We start from the raw sequence: 24205 nt of genomic DNA, 5'->3' as shown, positions 1-24205 counted from the left end.
TTTGAAGACACTGAATTTAGCGTGAACCAGTCTAAGTTTTTCACAAGGCTTTGCCTCTTCTGGCAAATGTATGCCATACATCATGGCTGTTATAAACTGCAATTATCTTCACATTAAATGCACGATGAACTCAAGACAAAGTATAAAAAAACGTTCCCACTGACAATGAGAACAAGGGAGTCTGGATCTTTAAAGTTATAATTACTTCACTAATAGAACTGCCATGTTAACCTGACAGCCAGAACTGATAATAGAACCACCCAAAGACATATCAACATGATCAGTATAAAAAAATAAGACAACATAGCAAGCACTGCAATTATTCAGATATCTGCCCAAAACCCAGAAAAAAAATGATGCAGAGTAAAATGACTCTTACACTACCAACTCAAAGTCATTTTCTTTTACAGCATTCATTATGAAGAAGCAGCACTACATTTCTCAATGTTCTTAACTCAGTGGCTTCAACTGAAAGCTTATCCTTTTTGAGATGATAATTAATCCTGAAAGATCTGCATGTTGTATTACAGAACATAACGTTTTAGCCTACTGGCAATGTTACATGAGTTAGATTGAATTGCTTAGTTTAATGGTTTAGTCATTACTACTCTTCATATTAGCTACGCAAGCATAATTTACTGTACCTTGGGTAACTGTGATCAGGTTTTTGAACTTCTGATCAATGTGGATTAAAGATGACAAGGTTTTGTTTCATGTACATATACATGGGTACATCAACAGTGCTCAGGGGCACATTATAGGGTAAAAATCAATATAACACTGAACAGAAATAAAAGAAAGATGAAGATAAAATCATGGAAAGGCAAGAAAAGGCAGACACCGATGAAAAGCTTGACTTGACAGATAAGTTTTAAAAACTGTAAAACAGTTTATATTTCTCAGGCTGACAGGGGGTGAGTTCCAGTGTTGTGGAGCATGTAAAATTTTGAACTGAATGTGCTGGGTAATGGGGAGCCAGTCGAGATGTGTCCACATTGGGATGATGTGGTCACAGAGCTATGAACACGCTAGAAGCTGAGCTGCTGAGTTTTGAACAACCTGAAGCTGTAGGGTAGGAAGGCAGTTAAGGAGACCACTGTAAAGGCTACTGTATTAATCCAACAAGATCTGATGAAGGAATGAATCAGGATTTCTTCAGCTGTATAGTAAAAAAAAGACTGAATGTAGTCTTGGCATGGCACTATCAGTACATTTATTACTTTTTATCTTAGATATTCAAATTGCAAATGCATGGTTATGAACCAATTCCTGGTGATAGGATCACTGTGCTGGCTTACTTTTCAAATCAGCTCCTAACTACTGGTGTTAAATGGTGTCTTTGAATTGATCTGCTTGTTTACTTAAATTTTTCACTTTATCTGTTTCTACACTTAGTCCTATTTTACATAAACATCTTACTTTGAGCAAAGTGACCATATCTTTCCTTCAACAGAGGTACAATTTATTTTGGGTAACATCTGAATATGGGGAGTACTGAAACTAGAAATTCATGCAGGGTTAATAATTACATATTCCATTTATTTTTTTAAGAGATCTATTTATTGGATTTTGTAAAAACAAGACACTACAATCATATCAAGGTTATACAATGATGTATGGCATTTCAGGTACTGTATAAACCAGCTTACAAAAACTGTCTTCAACAAGATCTACCTAAAAAATAATAAAAGGGGTGGCAGAACTCCCACCAAGTACCCTCCACTTCCACGAAAAGGGTAATCACAGACTGGTGCCTGTGAGAAATAAATAGATTGCAGATAACAGATGGACAAGCCACAAAGTACATTTGATCTTTAAAAAATCATTTTAACATGTAATTTTAAGTACAATAGTTTTAACATTTGGTTTTTGTATGGCAGGAGTCTTAAATGGGTATAAGTACAGTACAAGGAGTTTGAATGATATTATATATAATACAGTACAATGTTACAGTGATACATACCTTTTTCCTAGACTAACAGCTTTACATGTCTATTGTCTTATTATGAACAACTTTCACATTTAAAAGCACTTATTACTCATCGCAGCTATTTTTTGTATTAAAATCTACACAGAACACTGTGAAACACAAATTATTGAATTTCAAATGTTGGACTACTTACACCTTTTACTACAGAACCCCATTTGCAGTTTCTGTTGCATACGAAAGCAGAAAAACTATTTTCATCATTTGCAGGTCCCTTGCAAGCAATGTTCACCTGCCCAAAGTTTACACCAAAGCAGAAAAAAATATGCCTGCAATTGTGAACAAAGAGTACTCTAAAATAGCCCTAAAAAATGGGGGATAAAAATATCACCATAAATATGCATGGTTGTGTGTGCTGGGTGTGGTGTAAGTAAAGAGAGGAGAAATCAAATTGGAAGCAAGCGCACATTCTTTGGCAGGTAACCATACCATTACAGCTGTGGCTATTGTGCCAAATTTAGCTTCAGAACAACATCCTGTGCGACAGAGGAGGATGGCTGCACTCAGATTGCTCATTTCTGTTGTTGTTCTTCCCCATCTGAAAGGCTGCTGATGGCTTTTGGCCATCATACACCATTAGATGAAGCAAATTAGTTTCTGAATTTAACATTTAGTGACCCTTAAGGGAAGACAGACAGTATCTTTTCACAGCAACTTAGTGCATGAAGTCCTTTAGGGGAACCCACTTAATATGGTAACAGGAGACAGATGCAATTGATTCCTGGAGTAACCTAATATCTTATGCAGTGGGGATGTATGGGGTTAGAACTATACAAGAGAAAAGGCTGCAGTGCAAAAAACTGCCTGGCAGAAATCTTGCACATGATTGAGTGAAAGATTCTGTAGGATCCTGTCAATATCTTACAAAAATCCGTAAGATCTTTGCATGTTCCTACAGTATTAAGTTCCAATGGCCTAAAGCCATGCTATGCAAAGAACAAAAAAACACGTAATCATGGACAATTTTTCCTTATTACAGAGGCAAAGATTCATCTAAATCTGATTTCAAGGAAAGCATGTGTCAGGACTGTACCACAATTATCTATTATGTCAAATTTTGCCATAACTGATACTTAATAATAGATTGTTACACAGTTTGGTTTACAGAAGCAGTTTGGATAAATTACACAGATGGGTGTCCCCCATCTGAAGATACAAATCTGCCATAAGATTCTGCAAGATCCTATATAATCCTCCATCCTCTTATGTGATAATACAAAAGATTTCTAAATATCATACAATATACTGTTTTATAGTATCACTTTCATTTTATTCAGCTCAGGATGGAATACATTCCACAGGAACCTGAAAAGAAAATTCCCTTCTCAGATATTTCTAGATCACAATGGACAGTAAAAACTATAAGATTGTGATTATTCTTTGTTCTTGAACAATGATTCCTAATTAGGGCCATACACGTTAAGGATCCTGCAGGATATTGTCAGTCCTTAGCCAACTCTTAAAAGTACCTTGTGCAAGTCTGTTTAGAAAACCATACATTTTACAAGATCCTACAGAACACCCTGGTTAAGTTTTACAAGCACTCGTAAAACAGATGATGATACAGAACACAGATAAATGTATAAAACAGTGTAGTATGCAACTGATACAAGCTATATTACTCAAACATATGATGTTTACATTTACAGAGCGATGTCAGCACATCCACATGTGTATAGGTGATCAAGTACTGCATATTTTAATGAAACTCTTCTACCAGCCTGTCTGTAACTTAAAATCATTAACAAAAGACAATATAAAATTAGCAGTTTTTTTGGCAATTCCAGGTAAAAGCAGACAATTACTGTGGCTTACTTATGCTACTTCAACAAAAAGTAATCTTTTCATTTTTATACAACTTAAAAATAATTGCAAAATATACACTGTGATATAATTGTTTTAAACTTAATCGTTATTTAACTTTTAAATATTTTCATTATTTGCTGCCAATTAAAAACTTTGGGTTCTGTGTTGTAGAACATTGGACATTGGACAAATTTATAGATTATCATATTGTCATCCTTACTTTCTGTTTTTTTCCAGTGTTATACTAGGAAGAATGGTCTCAAAACTGCCTGTTGACATCAATCCTTTTTCCACACCCACATTTGAGTAATATGCAATGGTTTTTGATTTATGATAGCGGGCTGCATTACAGCGACAGGCTTTTGTTGCCTTTAATGTGGAATTTACATCTTCATGCGGCATTCCAAACACTCAAATCTACTCTTACCTCCCAGCAACATGCTGTCAAAGTTTGAGTGGCTATTCCATTGCCCTGCAACAAACTTGAGACTTCGGAGACTGTAGTCACATCTAAGGCAAAAGCAACCCTGTGCTCACAATTCTACTCTGTGCTATGCAACCAGGATAACCCCAAATTGCTAACAATGTGACCAGTACAAGCGGTTAGTTCATAATGGATTAATGGACTGGAACACTCTAAATACAGTTTATTACAAGGTCAGATTATGTGATCTTGAATTAAAACCAAAAATGTGAATCTATAGGCTAGAAAAAGCATGGATAAAAAAATCATCACATCCTGGTTAAAATGAGCATTCTGCAGAACCAGTTTCCAGATTATAAACCCCTTACTGCCACAAGGCAATATCTGCTTTTGTAAAATAAAACACAAAAGTATGTTGTAAGGTCTGCCAACTGGCAAATCTACATCAGATGGAAGCCAAAAAAAAAGACAACATAAAATTCTTTTCCGGGTAGGAAAAAATACCTCTAGCAAGAGACTGACCTCTAGCAAGAGACAGACATTGGTGTGAGCTGGGTGAGGAAATTAACTTTCAAATATTCTTTGAATTAATACCTTAATTATGATTTTATTGTAACTGACAATAAAATAAGAAAGCATGCAAATGACAGGAGACATTTAAGCCTATTTGGCTTATTTTGGTAGTCCAGGCATTTCTCAAAAGGTTGGACATCACACAATGACTAGAAAGTCTGTTCCAAATACCTAAAACATTTGTGCAAAGAAGCATTTCTTATTCTACATTGTAAACGAATTCCATCTCATCACCCAATCACGAACGTGTATTCTTGTTTCAATCAAATCTTCTCACATGTAGCTTCCTGCACCTCAGAATCACCCAAATAATATGCAATCCTTGTACCACCATGGATCACTTCTCACATAATGCTACATTTCAATGTTGTGTCAATAAAAGCGTCAATTTCAGACAGATTTTTGCCATTTTGTTGCTGCTACCTCTGTTTACTGCTTCCCTATTTCAAATCAAATGCTAATCCAACTAATTTACTAACTACATCAAAACAGATTTTGATCTGAATCATAATCACCGATATGAGGAAGAATAGCATCCCCACATCTGGTTTGTTAACTAGTATTTAATCTAAGTATACAGGCTTTAAAAACCCTTAAAAGCTGTTACTATTTAGAATAGACTTGAATGCTGTAGACTTGATGAAGCTATTTCCTAGGACAATATTTGGGATAATCAAAATTTTACATCCAAAATTTTGACCATCAAAAGATACCCATTCATTATATTAAAGATGTTTACTTGACCCCCTCAAACATTAGCCCCCTGTGCACATCCTGCCTGGGGGTTGGGGGTGTGGCCGCAAGCATGTTTTGGGGGTGTCCAGAGGTTAAGTTGTGCAAATGGGTCGCTTCCTGTTTATTCATTACTCTAAAACGGCATATTTCCTGTTTGCAATTAGTACTTGAACGATGACACTTAAAATGGTCGCAGTAAAAGGGACCTTGGTAGCTGGTCTGACCTCCGCTAAAAAGCTGCTGGCAGTGTACTGAGAGCCTTCGCGTTCCCTCTTCCAGAACAACTGGATCCTGGCCTTTCTTGATGTTATTTATATGAAACATCTCATCACAAGGATCCAGTCTTAGTCTGGGGAATGTGGTGGCTTTGAGTTAAAGCCTTGGTGAACAGGGCTTGCGTTGCAGCTGTCTGACCGTGTTCGGTTTGTCCTTAACTTGAGCGTTGGAAGCGAGGAAAGGGTGAGCGAGGTTTGTGTAGGATGGGAAATCATTTTTGTTTGGATTTTATTGCTTCAGAAATTAAAAGTGTTCACAAAAATAATTTCAGAAAGATAACACTGAACACTGAATACCACCCATTAAGTACATCATTTGTTTGCTCACTTGATGTACTAAATTGATGTTTGCTCACATCACTTTCGCTCTGCAAACCAACTTCCACAACATGGTTATGCAGTTTGATCCACAAAGCAGCTCCTCTTTATGCAATATGCCCATTATTTTTGGTTCTCAATGTACTTAATATTTCTTCCACTCTTACTGCAATCATTGAGATAAACGTGCAACCCACTGAAGCTAAGCAGGTGTGAGCCTGGTCAGTACCTGGATGGGAGACCTCCTGGGAAAAACTAAGGTTGCTGCTGGAAGAGGTGTTAGTGGGGCCAGCCGGGGGCGCTCACCCTGCGGTCCATGTGGGTCCTAATGCCCCAGTATAGTGACAGGGACACTATACTGTAAACAGGCGCCGTCCTTCGGATGAGACGTAAAACCGAGGTCCTGACTCTCTGTGGTCATTAAAAATCCTAGGGCGTTTCTCGAAAAGAGTAGGGGTGTAACCCCGGCGTCCTGGCCAAATTTCCCCATTGGCCTTTACCAATCATGGCCTCCTAATAATCCCCATCTATGAATTGGCTACATTACTCTGCTCTCCTCCCCACTGATAGCTGATGTGTGGTGAGCGTTCTGGCGGACTATGGCTGCCGTCGCATCATCCAGGTGGATGCTGCACATTGGTGGTGGTGGAGGGGAGTCCACATTACCTGTAAAGCACTTTGAGTGGAGTGTCCAGAAAAGTGCTATATAAGTGTAAGCAATTATTATTATTATTGGCACGAGATTTTGTTGAAAAGGGTCAACATACAGTAACACTTGGGGGAGGTTGCAGCAACACTGCAACTAAACAACTGGCAACTCACTGCAGCTGAGCAGGCATGACCCTGATCAGTACCTGGATGGGAGACCTCCTGGGAAAAACTAACGCTGCTTCTGGAAGAGGTGTTAGTGTGGTCAGTAGGAGGTGCACACCCTGCGGTCTGTGTGGGTCCTAATGCCCCAGTATAGTGACTGGGACACTATACTGTAAAAAAGGCACCATTTTTTTGTATAAATCTGAGGTGCCAACTCTCTGTGGTCATTACAAATTGCAGCGTGTTGTCCAAATTTCCCATTGGCCTTTACCAATCACGGCCTCCTAATAACCCCCATCTATGAATTGGCTTCATCACTTTGTTCTTCTCTGGCACATTATGGCTGCTGTCGCATCATCCAGGTGGGTGCTGCACATTGGTGGTGGTGGAGTTGAGTCCCCATTAACTGTAAAGGACTTTGAATGGAGTGTCCAGAAAAGCACTATATAAGTGTAAGGAATTAACTATTAATATTATAATTGCACATTTGTCAATTAAGTGTATATTTGTGATGAGTGAGGGCATCAAAGGTTTTCTTAACTATTTGATTAAGAATAGTTAGCCTATTAAGAATTAAGAATAGGTGGTCTTTAACACAATGACCAACAATCATCACAATACTCATCCTTGCTCTAAAGGTTCAGACGTGCATTGCATTCTGTTTCCTATTTCCCTATTTTCTTCAGTACCATTGAATTCTACAAGGTCCAGGTTAAGTACTCTGAATTTATGTCAACCTATGATCTTTTTCTAACTTCTGGTAGGTTATGCTAAACAGTAACCAGTGCTTAACATTAATTCAACGTTTTCCAAGTATATAATTAAAAAAACACTGATTTTATTGCTGCTCCATTTTTACTCATAAGAATATTAAATCCATGAGTGAAGGCCATGTGACCCATCAAACTGGCCATCCTCAAGGATGCCATTGTCCTCAAGGATGCTATGGTCTCAGCTTTGACAACATAGCTGTTTTTGTGTAAACAATATCCTTGTTCTTCTCTAGTATTTAAATATGTTCACAGATTTAAATACTGTACACTTTCCCTTTTAATTATAAACATTTTACAAAATTCATTTTTTATTACATTACCACAACAAGTGAAGGAATAGATGATTTTGACTATTCTTCAAGCTTAATGTCCCACCTCCCATCTTAAATTTAAAGCCATTTCCCCTACATGCATGTAGTACTCTGAAGTTGACCACAGGCATCCAAAAGATGTTTTTTTAATTCTTAACTTTCTTCTATATTATTCTGAATTTCCTTTGCCACTTTATACACTCTAATCCTATTATTTTGGTATCATCTAATGAATGTGATAAGCAACAAAGTTATGGAAGTTCTCTAGATCAAAGATAAATTAACAGCATAAATGGTCTAATACAAACAAGTTCTTTACTATCTTAGAGCAATCTGAGCATTCACCTTGATCTGTACTGTTTATTTCCTATTAACCTGTTACCCTGGATGCCTACAGTCTTAAATTTAACACATCATATGCTTCTTTTATATATATTATTGTTGTTTTAAAAAACTCTTCCACCTCAGTTAAGATGGATTTAGAAAAGTTTAAATGTCTTGGTGACTGTCTCCTTAAATCCAATTAAAAGAAATTGGAACTAAAAAGCATCTCCATAACGTTATGTAACAGAAATAAGTGCTAGATTAGAATTTTTTGTTGGATAGGTGCTACGTTACCAATTGTTCAGCAAAATGGTATTACTCATGTCTTGATTGTCTGTTGGAATTGTTTTGTTCCTGGATGTTATTTATAGACTGTTTTCCTTGACATAATGGGTACCATACCCTGGATCAGGCCATGGAAATTTGTTTATCTTAAGTGCTTCTAGAAGCCTACCTTTAACAGAATGGCATTTTCTATGCTGACACTATTTCATATTAAACTTAGTCTTTCCTTATTGAGAATATACATTCCAACCTTAAATATTCTACTTAAAATTCCAAATGTGTATGACATGTAAACATACCAAGTTATTCTCCAGTCAAATTATTTTGCTGTACGGAAAAAATAACAAGTACTGAAAAAAGGAAAAATGTTTTCTCACACCAAACCTGAATTAGCTGCATCAATGCTTGAAAACCAGTAACCACTTCATCAATGCTCTTACTTGGATTGTCCTTTGTGTCTCACAAATAACCTGCCAACCACTTCTCAGGATAATGTTAGGGGAAAGCACCCCTGATGTTTCATACAGACATGTACAGCTAAATTTATTACTGCAAATACTTTACAGGAATTGAAAACACCTGTGCTGGACAATGTCTTTAATCACTCTGCTCACTCCAACACGAATATCAGCAAAAAGTTAGCATCCCAATGGGAGTTATGTTCACAGGTAACAATTCGCTACAATGCACCTCTAGGCTATAAAAACCTGCTTTCCTCATTTTACACTCTTTCCAGAGGACCTGAGCAATCCAGCACAGAACTGTACATTACGAAACACGAATATAACCACTTAGACTTACGTTACTTTACAAAGCATTGGTCTCGTGAGCATAAATGCTAGATGTTCACCCATAAAAACCCATACATCCAAAAACAGAGAAACATAGTAGATAATATTTGGTCTTAATTGTATGGCTACACTCTAAAACATGTTGCATATCTAGATGTTTAAGCAACTTCACATGTATTTGATGACCACTTGATTTGTACCTTACCTTTGCAACATTTTCTACTTTAGTACTAGTGTTATTTTTTTAAACCCTCATTTTTTCACTTAATCCTGTGTTTTTGTTCATATTTACTGAACAAAAATAAGAAAACCATTGCAGACTTTAATAATTTAAATAATAAAAAAACATTATTAATAAACATTACCTGTAATGTGACAGTCAGGAGGTGAAATTTCTATTTGCTTCACATTGAACAAAAACATATCATTGTTATTACCTCATCTGAAAGTACTAAAGAATTAAACACAGAACATGCAGGCATTTTAGCTGATTTGTAGGCACTTACGTTCCCTTTGTCTCCCGGACCAAAAATCAGTAAATTTCCAAAGGTGTGATAAAAGATTCTGTGCACTAGATACTCAGCATGGAAACTAGAGAAATACTGTGATGCTTGAGTCTTAAACTTGTAACCATAATATAAACTGTACAAAAATGTGTTTTGTAATGGATAAAATCTTAAAGAAGAGCCTATAACTATTGCAGTGCAAGAAACGTAAAAGCAAAGGATAAAGGATTTCGTCTGACAGGAGAAAACCTCTTGACCAGACCTTTTTGCTGACCACAGAAGAAAAAAAGAACTGGCAAAGCATTAAGAAGAAAAAGGAAATGCATCTTAGCCATCTTCAAAACACAAATACTGCAAAGACATAAATGCATAAATACAGTAAATGTATTAAGCATCTTTTTCTCGTGATGTTATAAACCTGGGCTGCAGCTCTGAATTCTTTCTGCTCAAAAAAAAAGACATGAAGAATGAGTTGTGGGAGAGATATCAAATCTGGAAGCCTATCCTAGATAAAGGTGTAATACACAAGGAGATTTAAAGATAGCCACAATGAGATAGTTACCAGTGTACTATAATAAAAAAGGCCTTTGATAAAAATATTGGACTAAAAAGAGGGTAAGATACTATAATGTTCTCCAGTAACATCCTTCCTGGGTGATTAAAAAAAATCAACCCCCAATGCAGAATCAAAGTATCAGAAATTTCCCTACACAATCATGGTCTCTTGCTAATTTTGAAACTTCCTGCCAAGGTAGTTATCTGGGTTATAACGGACCACAGAGACAGAAGGGAGGCCAGCAGATTAACAGCTGAGCCATCTGCACCCCAGCTCTTCAGTATGCAATCAGATTATGCTTCTGAAGTGGTCAATGGGACCACTGTGGTATAGTGTGGCAACAGAGCCAAGCAATATAAAATTGAGCAGCTTTGAATAAAATGTTTGCAATAAAATACAAAGCAGGAAAGATCATTCACCAGTGATCTTGTAGGTTTGCACTATGTGAAACATATGTGCACGTAGCAGGAGGCTCAAATTTACACCACAAGGGTGGAAGTGCTGTGTGAAAAATGGGCAATTCTGCTGAGCTCTGAAGTACGGGTTCTCCAAGCCTCATTTTTCCACAAAGTCATTTAAGTTTTAATGAAACAGCAATCAAATTTCCCTATCACTCGCTGCTACAAAAAATTCTCTTTCAAATGATACCTAACCTACTAACATAAGCAGTATTGATTTTTACTGCAGAACAGGTACACAGAGAGAAAGGGCTATAAAGGAATCAGACTGGTAGAATGCAAAAAATAAAGGGGGACTTATTTTTATTTAAAAAAAAGAAAACAGCATACAAAGTAATACAAATGCAAAAAGAAAATTTTGTGTATGAGCACACTGAATACATTTTGTAACTTCAAATTAACAGAAAGTGTATGTATTGGACATATGACATGTAAAATGCACAGGTGTGTTGGAAAATATTAAATGAAAGTAGGTAGCTGCGTCAGCATGCATCAGCTGCCGAGGAACAAGTAAAGGTTTATTCCATGCTGTAAAGAGAAGAAAAGAAAAATAATGTTTCGGCTGTGGGGCCTTCTTAAGGCATTTCTTTTCTGATACTTTTCTTCTCTTTTCAACATGGAAAAAACCTTTACTTGTTCCTATTAAAAGCAAGTTTGACTCTAACATGTCTTTTGAAGAGAATATTTGTAATATTAAGGAATCCATCTTCCACTTGAGTAGCGTTGCACATATCCACTCATTTCTTCCAGATGGATGCTGAGATTCTAATGAGTGCTTTTCTGTTTTTTTAGATGGACTACTCTAAAGTTTGGTATTTCAAAACATGCTATTAAACTGCAGTGTGTATTGCAGAAATCAGTGGCACAAGTTTTTACAAGCCCTACATCAAAACTCTGCTATCATATACCAACAATTAACTCTGCACTGGTTTCTAGTGGGACCCCAGTTCCGAGTCAAGATCAACGTTCACCTACTAACACTTAAAGCTCTGAATGGGTTAGTTACAAATACCACAACCAATCTTCTCACTCTATAAAATCTACCAGTTTTACAAAGACAACTAATCTCTATCTCTAATTTATGGGATGTTCACTACTTTTTGAGAGCTATGGGATAAAATCCATTCAAAATAACTTAAAACTGCATAGCAAATGGAACTTCAAAGGGTTTGAAGAAATAGCAAAATTAAATGATTTTCAAATGTTTCTTTAATGCATAGACAAAAGCCAAAAATTATTTTATTAAAAAATGTTTTCTTTGAATATACAACACACTGAAGTAGCTCTTATATCAAGGACACCAACAACCACTTCCTGATGATAGCATATGTAAAAATACTTTCCAAAATTTGAGGTAATTTAACAAAACATAACCTGCTTTCATCAAGCCTCACAAAACATACAATCTGAAAAACATCACAACAGTATTGTTGTGCGAATAACAAGCTACCCAGTCATGTTGTTGAAGAATGTTGTTGAACATCACTCTTCCTTCAAGAGAAAGATCTTGGGATCTTTGAATCAACAAGATACTAACTACCAAACTAGATGGGCTGAATTATTTTCTCTTATTTGTAGCCACTTGCTCTTAATATTTGTAGATTGGCACAGATCTTCACCTGCTGTAACTAAATGCATCCTAACCAAGTATCTGTACCCCTTAACTCTTTGGTTATATGTGTAGACAATAATCCTTATAAATACAAAGACAGGATGGCAGGTAGTAACTTAAATAATAAACTTTATTTTATATAGCACCTTTAAAGGTGGCTTATCAAAGCACTTTAAGGGATGACAACAATAAATCAGAAGAATACACACACAAGATAAAACACAATTACAATATATAGAGGAGACTGTGGATGGTGGTACTAAGAAAAGCAGAGGGGTGAAGAATGGAACCAGTTAAGTAAAGGCTTTTCTGAAGAAGAGGGTTTTGAGTCTGGATTTGAAGGAGTTTAGCGAAGGGGACTCTCTGATGTCCTTGGGGAGAGAGATCCAGAGCTTGGGGGCATAACAGGAGAAGGCCCTGTCACCCATACAATGTAGATGGGCTTGGGGGACAGTAAGGAGAGCAGAATTAGAAGAGCAAAGGTTGCAACGTGGGGTATAGGGCGATAAAAGTTCAGACAGGTACTGAGGTGCCAAGGCATGCAGAGGTGACCATGAGGATTTTAAAGTCCACACGGAATTTAACCGGGAGCCAGTGCAAGAACTCCAGGATAGGCGATAGGAGTAATGTGATCACTTGAACTAGACCTGGTTAGGATTCTGGCTGCTGAATTTTGGACATACTGCAGTTTCTTCAGAGTAGATTTAGATACCCCAGCAAGTAGAGCATTACAGTAGTCAATTCGAGAGAACACAAATGTGTTGATCAGCTTTTCAGCCAGTTAGCGATAGTATAGGGCGTAGTCTAGTGATATTTCTAAGGTGGAAAAAAAGATGTTTTGACAGTATGCTGCACATATGGGTCAAATGTTAAGCCAGAATCGAATATAACCCCAAGGTTTTTCAATTTTGATTGAAGCTCAAGTACAGAACCATCTACAGATAGGATTACAGGATGGGCTTTACAAAGTTGATGGGGGGTGCCAATAAGCATGACTTCAGTCTTGTCGCAGTTAAGATCAAGAAGTTTTGAGTCATCCAAATTTTAATGTCAGAGATGCAATTAGATAGAATAAAGACAGCCACATCAGTGTCAGGTTTGGTATGGATGTATATTTGAGTATCGTCAGCGTAAAAATGAAAGTTATGCGTTTCTTTAAAAAAACGCACAGCACAAAACAGATCTGATTGCAGATCTGTATTTAGGCTCTGTGATAAAGAAACAGGAAATTACATAAGACAGCTTTGCAATTTAGTACTGTTTAATTCAAGAATAACTCTTAGGCAATTCAACTTTCTCATCAAGAGATTAATAAGGGCTAAAAAGCCAATCTATGTGTCCTGTAGAAACCACCCATTTAAGAGACAATTTCTAGTCACTCTGCATACACTCTCCTAAACACATAAAGACCAATTACAAGCTAAGCATAGACAATACACTCCGTGAGGCTGCTTGCTTTTTATAACATTGAGGAGCCTTGCAATGCAGACAGCAAAATTAAATCATCGGACAGAGGACCGATGCAGTTCTAACAGATAATATTGTACTCTAAGAGGTGTGAGCTATAAGAGTAGCTGTTGCCCGGATATCAATTAAAACCACTCAGCCCCAAGGCGAAAGCCAACTGAACCCCACCCTTGTAGGATCCCAGAGACCTAATAGTATAATTCAAACTGCACCAGGAAATCTCTACAATATTAATTCACTCCAAAAGCCTTTGGCAGATATTGACTTCCAGAATTCCTCTTTTGCCATTTATTGTATGGTAATTCACACTCCAAACAGCACAGAGTGAAATGATTATGAGTTTTAAAACTCATAAGGGAGAACTGTGCTGAAAACTCTAAATTAAAAAACTCTCATCATTTGACTAATCTTGCAAATGCAATATTCTGCATCATAAGTGGTTTATGAAGCATTTATTCTTATCCACATTCATTGTAGTACAATAAATGTTTATATGGTTGAACTAAGGCAAAAGCAAACCAAAGGTAGGGTTATTTTTAGTATAAAAGTTCTGATTGTTTTTCACTGATTGTAACAAATTAAAACCTAAACTCAGACTGTTTATCACCAGATCAACTCATTGTTGCAAGCAGCAACTGACAACAGTAGATTGCTCTGAATAATCTCATGCCATTGCAGTACCCACAGTAACAAATCTTTGCCTTTGTGCATGGAATATCAGATCATCTACACAATGGTTAAAGTTAATGTGTCAACAATTTTTAAAGCCTTAAATAATTTAGCTGCACTGTACATGTAATATTAGGGAACTGAGATATTACTGTATGCTCTACATACATAAACTTAAATTTTATGCAAGTCAAAACTGAATAAATGTCCTATAGAACTTCAGTTCTATAGGACAGCAAAGGTATCTTGAAAATACTTTCAGTTGCCATGAGGATAAAATAAGAGACTAATCTTAGTTCAAGCACTGCTTTATCAGGTCTATCAACAAGGAATAGGTAAAGATATCTAATTATGCTTCAACAGACTTCATAATTCATCTTCATAATTCAATAATTATGCATTAATAGTCCAATCTTGAATTGCTCACTTAATTAATTGCTGGAACTTTAGACAAAAAAAATAGTTCAACCCCAGAATCAAACTTAGACAAGACCCCAGAGATCACACCACTACTCTTTCATGTGGTCAGGGATCTTTAATAACAAAGGAACCAGGACCTCAGTTTAACATCTCATCCAAAGGACAGAAATCCTGTTGAAACCCAATACCAGCTGTTTCTTGAAAGAAACCAGCATGAGACCCTTGGATCTATTAACTACAAACTACAATATGGGCTGAATAGGTTACAAATAAAAGCAGCCCTCCTCATGTTCCAGTGGCGCCAGTACCTCCCATATCACAGTAGTCCTGCTCAACATACAAGGGCACTCATTCTTAACTTCTGGTCCAGTCAGAAGTTTCACCTCCCTCCACTCTTTCACTTTAGTCTCATTTCAAGTACAGGTAACAGCTAAAATAAAGGAAACACTTGAGTAAATGAGGGATATAAAGCATACTGAATGGATTAAAAGGTGTGGTACCTGAGCTAATAAAGCCATTTACATCCCATCATTCTTAGGATCATATATAAAAATGCTAGTCAGGCCTAGTTGCCCATTCTTTCTCTGTGACTTTTAGAGAGGGGTGATTGTTGTGGTACATTTAGCAGGGGCTTCAGTGATGAAGACTGCTCAACACGCTGATGGTTCACGAGGAACAGTGACTACAATAATACTGGCATGGAAGCATGAGTGGAAAAACATAATCTAGGGGCAAAGGTGGATGAAAGTGCATACTTCTTGACTGTGATGTCTGTGCAGTGGTTTAAGATGAAAAGCAAACCAGCTGACTGTAAATGTGAACCTAAGGGGTGAGCAGGCAGTTTCAGTTTCAGGTACAGTCCATCAAGCACATCACAGAGAGGGATATTATGATGGGGAGTAATGTTTTAAGCCCTTATTATACCCAAAACAGTCACTTTTATGCATAAAATGGTACAAAGAACACAATCCATTGAGCTGTGAAAAAAGGCAGCTAGATGAGCCACCAGTCAACCTGTTCTCAACAAGCAGACAGGTGCACATGTGACCTGCAGGCTTAAGAGCTTGTTTCCCATGGCAAAGGGATCTGGCAGCTATTTTATACTGTGGGGTCCTTGATTTCCAGACATGGTTTCCTGGCATCATTTACTTCCATTCAACCCCTTAGAGGGCAAGATAAATGCCAAAAAATACAAAGCCATTCTGAGTGATCATGTTCATCCAATGGTAAAGCATTTCTATCCACGTGGCATAAATGGTTACTGAATGGTTAAATGAGCATGAAAATTATGTAGAACCATATGCCATAGCCATTCCAGTCACCAGATCTCAGCCCAATTGAACATGTATGAGTTTCTCAGACAGCATCCAAGGCAGTTTTCCACCATTATCACAAAATGCCAAATGATGGATTTTCGAATCATTTTCTGACAAAGAATGGTGTCAAACCTCTCCAACTGAGTTCCAGACACTTGAAGAATCTATACCAAGGCACGGTGAAGCTCTTCTTGCAACTCATAGTGGCCCAATGCCCTGTTAAGACACTTTATGTTGGCGTTTCCTTAATTTTGGCAGTTACTTATAGAAATTAGGTCAATGACCTGAGTTCAAGTCAAAGTCCAGCGGAATCGAAGTCTCACCAATATGGTCATTCATTTCGGAATAGAGCAATTACCAATGAACACTATAAATTGCACAGTGACTCAATAGTGATGATTGCTGGTTGCTTTCTTCTTAAACGGTGAGTGGGTAAAAATAATAATATAAAAAAGATTACAAATGCCACGGACCATTTGGTCAATCTAGCCTGTTTTGTTGCTGGTACCAAACTGATCCAGTTATGTCATCCTGCCATGTCTTGAATGAAGGCAAGGTATTGTATTCAACAAAATGGCTGAGTAGTTTGTTCTAGACTCCTAAATGATAGGTGATGAGTAGAAGAGCAAAGCCTTCTTAAATGTAACCCTCTTATCTTTTTTAACTAAATAGGCTACATTATGGGGTTAGAAAACCAATCATGTATCAGATACCAGTTTTCTCACACAATATTCTCTATTACTTAAACGTGGTAAGTGAAGATGCATCAGACAACACACCACTTTGTTTCCCTTATTGTTGGGGGACCAAAAATGCTGAAAAATACAAAGGTCAAAGATGGTGTAAAACTTAAGAGCATCAGATAAACTCGAATTCCCTGCTAACACAGTGAAAGCTACCTCATTATGTAAGCCTAATGAAAAATTGAAATCATGCCTGCTCAGTCTTCCATAAATGTTTTTTTCTTAGTTTTTTTTTTTTTCCTTCTTACTGACTGACCTTCTCTCTAGAGCCCTGCCATTGTGTCCAGGACAGTTCACAGTCCCTCAGGAGATTTCTAATGCTTTCCTGGAATGACTTCATACAGTCATACCTCTTAGCTTCCTGCAGCTGCCACAGCCAAGCACAGTCCCAAAGGAAATGACAGCTGCTGCCCAAGGCTCAGCAGCAACTTCAAAAGAGTTCCATGTCACCCTCACACCCTTTCAGAATCACAGCCACATAAAACCATCTTTTAAAACGTGCAAAAAGGTTGGGTTATATTAAACAGCAAAAATATATGGCCCTGTTACCTTCAGAGGCAAACATGAGCAACCCTTCCAACCATGAGCAACTCTAACATCAATGTTGTGAAAATAACAGCTTTCCAGGCACAAGTCATATAATAAAAAGGCCATCTGGTATTTTTAGTAGACTACTGTTCTATAACCAACCTTTTTTTGAGTACACTTATTTCAACCAAGTTTGATGTGTAACACTCAGGGCCCTGTAAGCACATTCTTAATCCACATGTACAAAAAAAACATGATGCATTTAGAATACTTTGATACGGCTGTATTTGCAGAGAAGAGGAATAAGGGAAGTCCCTAATTACAATCCTGAGAAATTGGTCTTTAGGGTCAATACTTTAGTTCAGGGGTGACCAACTCTGGCCCCATTGAGATTAATTTATAGGGTTTATTTAACAGCCCTAACCTTTAATCTTCCATTCACTTGAAGCAAGAACCATCAAACACTTCTGATTTGTTTTGCTAACCATGGACCTTCAGGGCTACAAGGTATTGATGTTTTTTATTCAGAATGATCTCTTCATGATTTAACTGAATAAAGATAGTCGAAATAAAATCCAGTCTACATCTGTTTCCGTGCTTTCAGAATACAACCTCTGCCTTAAAAAAAAAACTTTACACAAATTTAAGGAAAATAAAGCATGTATTTTCATTTCACAGGAACTACTGTTAGCTACAACAAATCACTGAAAGTAATTCACTGCATCTTTTATTTTCCTAGGAAATTAGAATTTTATCAAATTTAAATTTGATTTGGATAATAAAATAACCTCATGGTGGAATATCATATTTTAAATATCATTCATCTTAAAAAATGAATATCATTCATTTTAAAAAAGGCACTGTCAGTACTTTGCCAGTCAGAAAATGGGCAGCTGTTCCATTTTACATAAAGTAAAACAGCACATCAGAGGACCAAAATTCCTTTAAGAAGAAACACTACAAGACACTGATGCACAGATCTTTGGAAATGTATTGGCCTAGTATATCCAGCTGAAGTAATCTTCACTGTTATCTTGAATTTAAATAGAAAAAAATACCCTTTGTTTGATAAAGCCACTCCCCAGCCATTTATTTCCCTTATATGTCTTAAAATACATTCATAGAACTGCATTTTATCTAAAAACATGTTTAATACTTTGATATAACTGACACCTCACCCAATATACCCCGTGGATCCATTTTAAAAACACTGTAGCAATTCATATAAAAAATTAGTCTTTGTTAACGTATATTACAATACTGCTTTTTCGAGTAGAGAAAAAATACATTTCTTTCATTGACTTTCTGACACTGTCCCTGCACAATAAAATGCAAGACGTTTGTATTTTTAGTTGTTTACATGGTTTTATTTGACATTACAAGGGCTTTGTGCTTTTAAAAAACATTCAGTGGTGCATGTTCGTATGTTTAACAAACTGTTCATGTTCATTTAATGCAGACATAGGCCTGCCTGGTTTTGAAAATCTCAGCATTGGCATTAGCCTGGAAATATCAATATCAGCGGACCTCTACTGTAAAGAATATACTAAAAGAACTGAAGGCTAAATGAACTTAGATACACTATACATCTGCTAAAAGTAAAATGTTATGACTATCATACAGACTCATTTTGTAATCAATTTAATATTCTACCAACATAATAAAAAAAGCTTCCTGATCACTTAGAAATGATTACATTAAGAATTGTCAAAACGTAGCATGACCTTGGCAGGGCTTGTTGTATTGTCTGTAATTACACACTGGCAGTCACTCAGTACAAGTGACATTAGACACTGACTGTTCAGTCACCTATCAATGTTATTTGCTGTAATTCATCAGAAGCACATTCATACAATTATCAAATGCCCTGCCAAAAGATTCCAAATAATGAGGGATACAAAAGGTGGAAATTTCAAGATGATGTTTTGTTGGGAAACCACACAACCTTTAAGACGTTCAGTACTGTGCTTGTAACTCAAGATCAGTCAATTTAATGGTTTTCTTTGTAACGCTGAATTTGTTGCCTATTATCACATGTGCACCATACACTAAACATTGAAGAAGGAAAAACGCGAAAATAATTATTTATTTTCCAAGACATTGGAAAGACATTCCTGTAAATCTCAATCACCAATTTGTATTCCACTTAAACACTGATCATAAAACGTTACTACTGGCGTTTAAACTAGTTCACATATCATTAACATGTATGTACGCAGATTTAGCATTCGTTTATTGATAGCATTATTTAGAATATAGAGAAATATTACTTTGATGTCGTCCTAAAACAAATCAGAAAATGCTGAAATGCATTTGGGTCAAAATCCTAAAACACTTATCTAGGCTGGGGAATATGGAATTGGTTGACATCCTGAGAAGAGGTCTCTCAAACCCGAAATGTCACTATGGAATTTAGAAGCCCGGCACACCGGAAAATAAACTCCACAACACAAGGACATAAAATGAAGCACAATTTTAAATCGGGTACAGTTTAAAGTGGTCCTAAAATACAAATTGGTTCAATTGCATGACAGTGACGAAACACTGAATCGCGTGGAAGTGAGCCTTTGTGGGTGTTCACTGTAAGTGCTTAAGAAGTACGTTATGCAGAGTGTACAGCTGGTTGATGTCTATTCACGGATATTTTCACCACATGCAGACTCACCGCCGGATTTTCCGACAGTACCTGCTCTTTTGTTTCGTATTGGAGTTTCGCACACATTTGTCACAGCTGGCAACTGAATGTCCCCCATGAGTGCGACATTCTTCTTTTCCATCAACCTCCCCCCTCCCCCAAGGCAGAAGTCACAACCCCACTATACAGGAATATCACAAGCCATCTACCCAATATACATCTCAAAATGATGAACCAGTCTGTAAGAAGTACTGCTCCACGTAAGACTACCATCGCGATCGCAAAAAGCTAAGCGGTTTGTGAATGAGCAGACAGCACTTTAAAAAAAAAAACAGTCAATGTAGGTTATGGTCGTGCTGCTGTTAAGGAGGGGGCGGAAGGAGGAGAGATCTTCAGTGCATCTTAAATGTGTAATATTTTCAAGAGCCTTACCCCATTCGAGAAACTCCAGCACATTCTTCTCTCTTCTAAGCGGGGAGTTGTTGCACTCATCATAGAGGCAAATGAGAATATCCAATAATGTTTCCACACTGAAGCTTTGCCCATTAGACTGAGCCGGCCCGTCCAAAATGAGGTTCTCCAGCTTCTTCAAACGTACCTCCCCAGACATTGTTTAAAATATTTACAATTGTGAGATTTAAATAACAAGAAAAAAAAATATTTAAACAGTGATTGCGTTATATTTTATACTGGTGCGGGTCTACAGCTTTTTTGTAGCCTGCACAGCCTGACTTAATTGTCTAAACTTCGATTTGAACAATAAAGAATTATGATCTTTATACTAAAATGAATACACCTTCAAAGGAGGGATTGAAAAGAGCGTTTCTTCATTTTTTATTTTTAAGGAATAAATAAGAACACCCAGACCCTGCCCAAACCGGCTGGCTTGTAACTCTAGTAGCAGCAACAATAATTCCTTTCGTAAATTCGCCTCTTCCAGAAAACTATAGACAATTCACTTCCATGTCATGGTAAAAAAAAACAGTTAAAATGATCCTCCCAAGTTATTAGTCTGTCTTCCACAATGCAGCAAAAAGGAACACACGAAAAAACGCATCAATGGCAAATCTGCAATATAAAAAGCCCAAAGCCCCTCCTCTGTTGAGTCTGCGATAGAAAAAAAAAAACCTTTAGTTTATTCCATTTTTATTCTGTCCTTCCCAAAGCTCTCCCATTTAAATTAAGGAATTATAACGGTTTCTCATTTTTGTAGCAGTTCCGTCCGAGCTAGTCCAGTATTGGATTCGCTTACGTTTCAGGGATATTTTTGGTGTTTTTGTACATCTCTCTCCAGATCCCTGTTTCCCTGCTGTTCCATCTGCTGCTGTCTCACTTCTAGCTTGCTGCAGGCAAAACCGAGACCAACATGGCGGCCGTCAGCAGCTGCTGCTCCGTCAGGGAATGCAGGGATACTGGAGGGATAACCGTGGTTGTGAATGGACATGATACTACGGTTGCTTCGGGACGTCAGCAGAGAATGCAGGATTCGATAATGGTGTCATTGTCTGGTAGAGACATTGTAGCGATCTGGTATTACGAATACACAAATGTTAAGAGAATATATTGTAACGAATTCGCTACAATATAATGGAGTACTTAGTTATTCCAGACAAACCCGATTAGCATAAGGGGCGACGACAGGATTTATCAAACTGTAAGTAAAAATTCCAATGTGTAAGAAAAACAAAAAATCAACGTTTCTTTACAGTCCCTAAATAAAATCCAGTCTAAAGTTGGAAATTAATATATACATTCCACATATATAGTCTCTTGTAAAATGTTAACCCTTCAGACCCTGTAAGAAGCAAATTGAAATGGACATAAATCTTTGAATATCATCCTGTGGTTATCATTTCCAAATTCTGTGATAAAAATAATCTGATAAATACCCTACAGTCATGTATTAATATTCCCACACGTATATCATGTCAAAACAGGAACATCCTACAAGCACTGCAATGTAGTTGGCTGTAAGCCAACACCAGCAATATTTAAAATTTTATTTTGCTACACCCCTGTTCAAACATGTCTCAAGGGTATTCAATTAAATTAGAAGGTCTACAGGTTATGGATTGTATTACTTCCACATAGATTTTTCATTGCAATAGTGGAAATATGACATCCTATAGACACCCACATTTTCCCAGAGGAGTTGATAAACCATCCATAATAATTATAACAGGACAAAACATACAAAACCATGAAAATTCAAGGTCATTCACAAATGTGTATGCTGTATGTTCCTTTTTTAACATAGCATTTCTACAAGCAATTAATCAAAAGAGGATGATATTTCATCATTAAAAAAGCAGAATCTAGAGATTTACACAAGTATTTCACTCTGAATGTCATGTTATTGACATTTGTACTGTATACTGCTAAGCCTTTGATATTTAGCGAAAATGATCATTGTGAAATGCAAATAATGATTTTGAAATATATGGTTAACACTGAAATAACCGGTTTAAGTACATTATTAGATAAATACAAAGGCATTAGTCTGCTTTCACCATCATTAATACTTGAATTTATTTATTATTGTAATGAACACAGCTACTGTATGTGTCTCTTACATAGGCTCATGAACTACTGCATAAATCCCAATACAACCCCTGGTGGTGGAAACAAGCTTGTGTTTGTGTCCTTGTTGGCGAAGATTTCCTTGCTTTGGGTCACAATGTTCAAAATTTAGCTGTAGAGATCTTTAAATTTGCTTGTGATTGGCTCCAGAATTACATCCGGAACCAATCACAAGCAAAAGATACACAAATTAAAGGGACTGATATTTTCAAAATGTCCTTTGTCATGCACACACATATGTTACTTCAAATGTGACTCAATTCACGGTTATCAATCAAGTGAAAGCTTTCACAAATACAGCAGACGTCTGTATCATACTCCAGCAGAATATTGGGTAAACTGGAAGCATTAGGGATTATTTGGGTTCACTGGGAACATTATTGGACATTTGGGTACAGTGAGAAAATTAGGGATCTTTTGGTTACAGTGGAAGCATTACTGAACATTCTGGTCCACTAGGAGCATTAGGAATTTATGGGTACACTGGGAACATTAGCAAACATTTGGTTACTCTAGGAATTTATGGGAACATAAGAGAACATTTGGGTACAGTAGGACTATTTGGGAACATTTTAATCACACTGGTAACACTGGGGAACATTCAGTTACACTGGCAAAATTAGGCAACATTAGGGTACAGTGGGAACGTTTGGGAAGTGCAAACTGGGGACATTTGGGTACTTTGGGTACTTTGGGTGTTACGACCCCAAGTGTCTAGGGGTAAAGGGGTGTAAGATTTAGGATAATTTTTAGAAGCAGGTGGGTTCTGGCAAGGGACTAGCAAGCGTGATATTAAGGGTCGGTGCAAAAGTGATGATTTTAAGGTGAATAAGTGACTGGTATTAAGACAAAAACACATAGGGGTAAGGAACTAGAGTGGTGCCAAAGAAAAGAAAATAACAAACAAAAATGGAGCTGGCTAAGAAAGTGAGGGAAAGCTAACCTGACTCCAAAAGAAAACCCGAAACACATGGTCTTCGGTGTCTTCAACACCCTAGCTAACCTCCACTGACTACCCAAAACCATACAAGACAAACGGCAATCACCGGTACTAAACTAGTGTTACTAATACAAAATCATCTAAGTGTGTAGAATGTACCCAACAACCTAAACTAACCTTATTCACAAAAGTTCACACAAAAACACAAGTGAACTAGGAATACAAATAAGGGAAAACGAGAGTAATCAACAGGAACAGGGTACAAAAGAACACAAGGGTTGAACAAATAACACGTTAGGGCAAGATTATGGCAAAACAAGGATAACACAAACAAACTAACAAAAACCAACAAAACAACAA

The 24205-nt window shown here is 37.0% G+C and overlaps 1 protein-coding gene across 3 annotated transcripts in view; it reads right to left on the bottom strand.

Moving 5' to 3' along the window:
• cdc42bpab (CDC42 binding protein kinase alpha (DMPK-like) b) overlaps positions 1–21718 on the bottom strand; it is a 190875-nt gene extending 169157 nt beyond the window's left edge. For 2 of the 3 annotated variants that reach the window (XM_069180002.1, XM_069180006.1), the window contains exon 1: positions 20758–21718. In XM_069180002.1, coding sequence (XP_069036103.1) covers positions 20758–20935 — 178 coding nt within the window. In that variant the 5' untranslated portion in view covers positions 20936–21718. The remainder of the gene's footprint in view (positions 1–20757) is intronic. The other variant, XM_069180007.1, reaches the window with a different exon arrangement.
• Between the last annotated feature and the right edge of the window lie 2487 nt (positions 21719–24205).

Source organism: Lepisosteus oculatus, chromosome 2, assembly GCF_040954835.1.
Source record: "Lepisosteus oculatus isolate fLepOcu1 chromosome 2, fLepOcu1.hap2, whole genome shotgun sequence".
NCBI lineage: Eukaryota > Metazoa > Chordata > Actinopteri > Semionotiformes > Lepisosteidae > Lepisosteus > Lepisosteus oculatus.
This window is presented reverse-complemented; position numbering and strand designations above follow the sequence as displayed.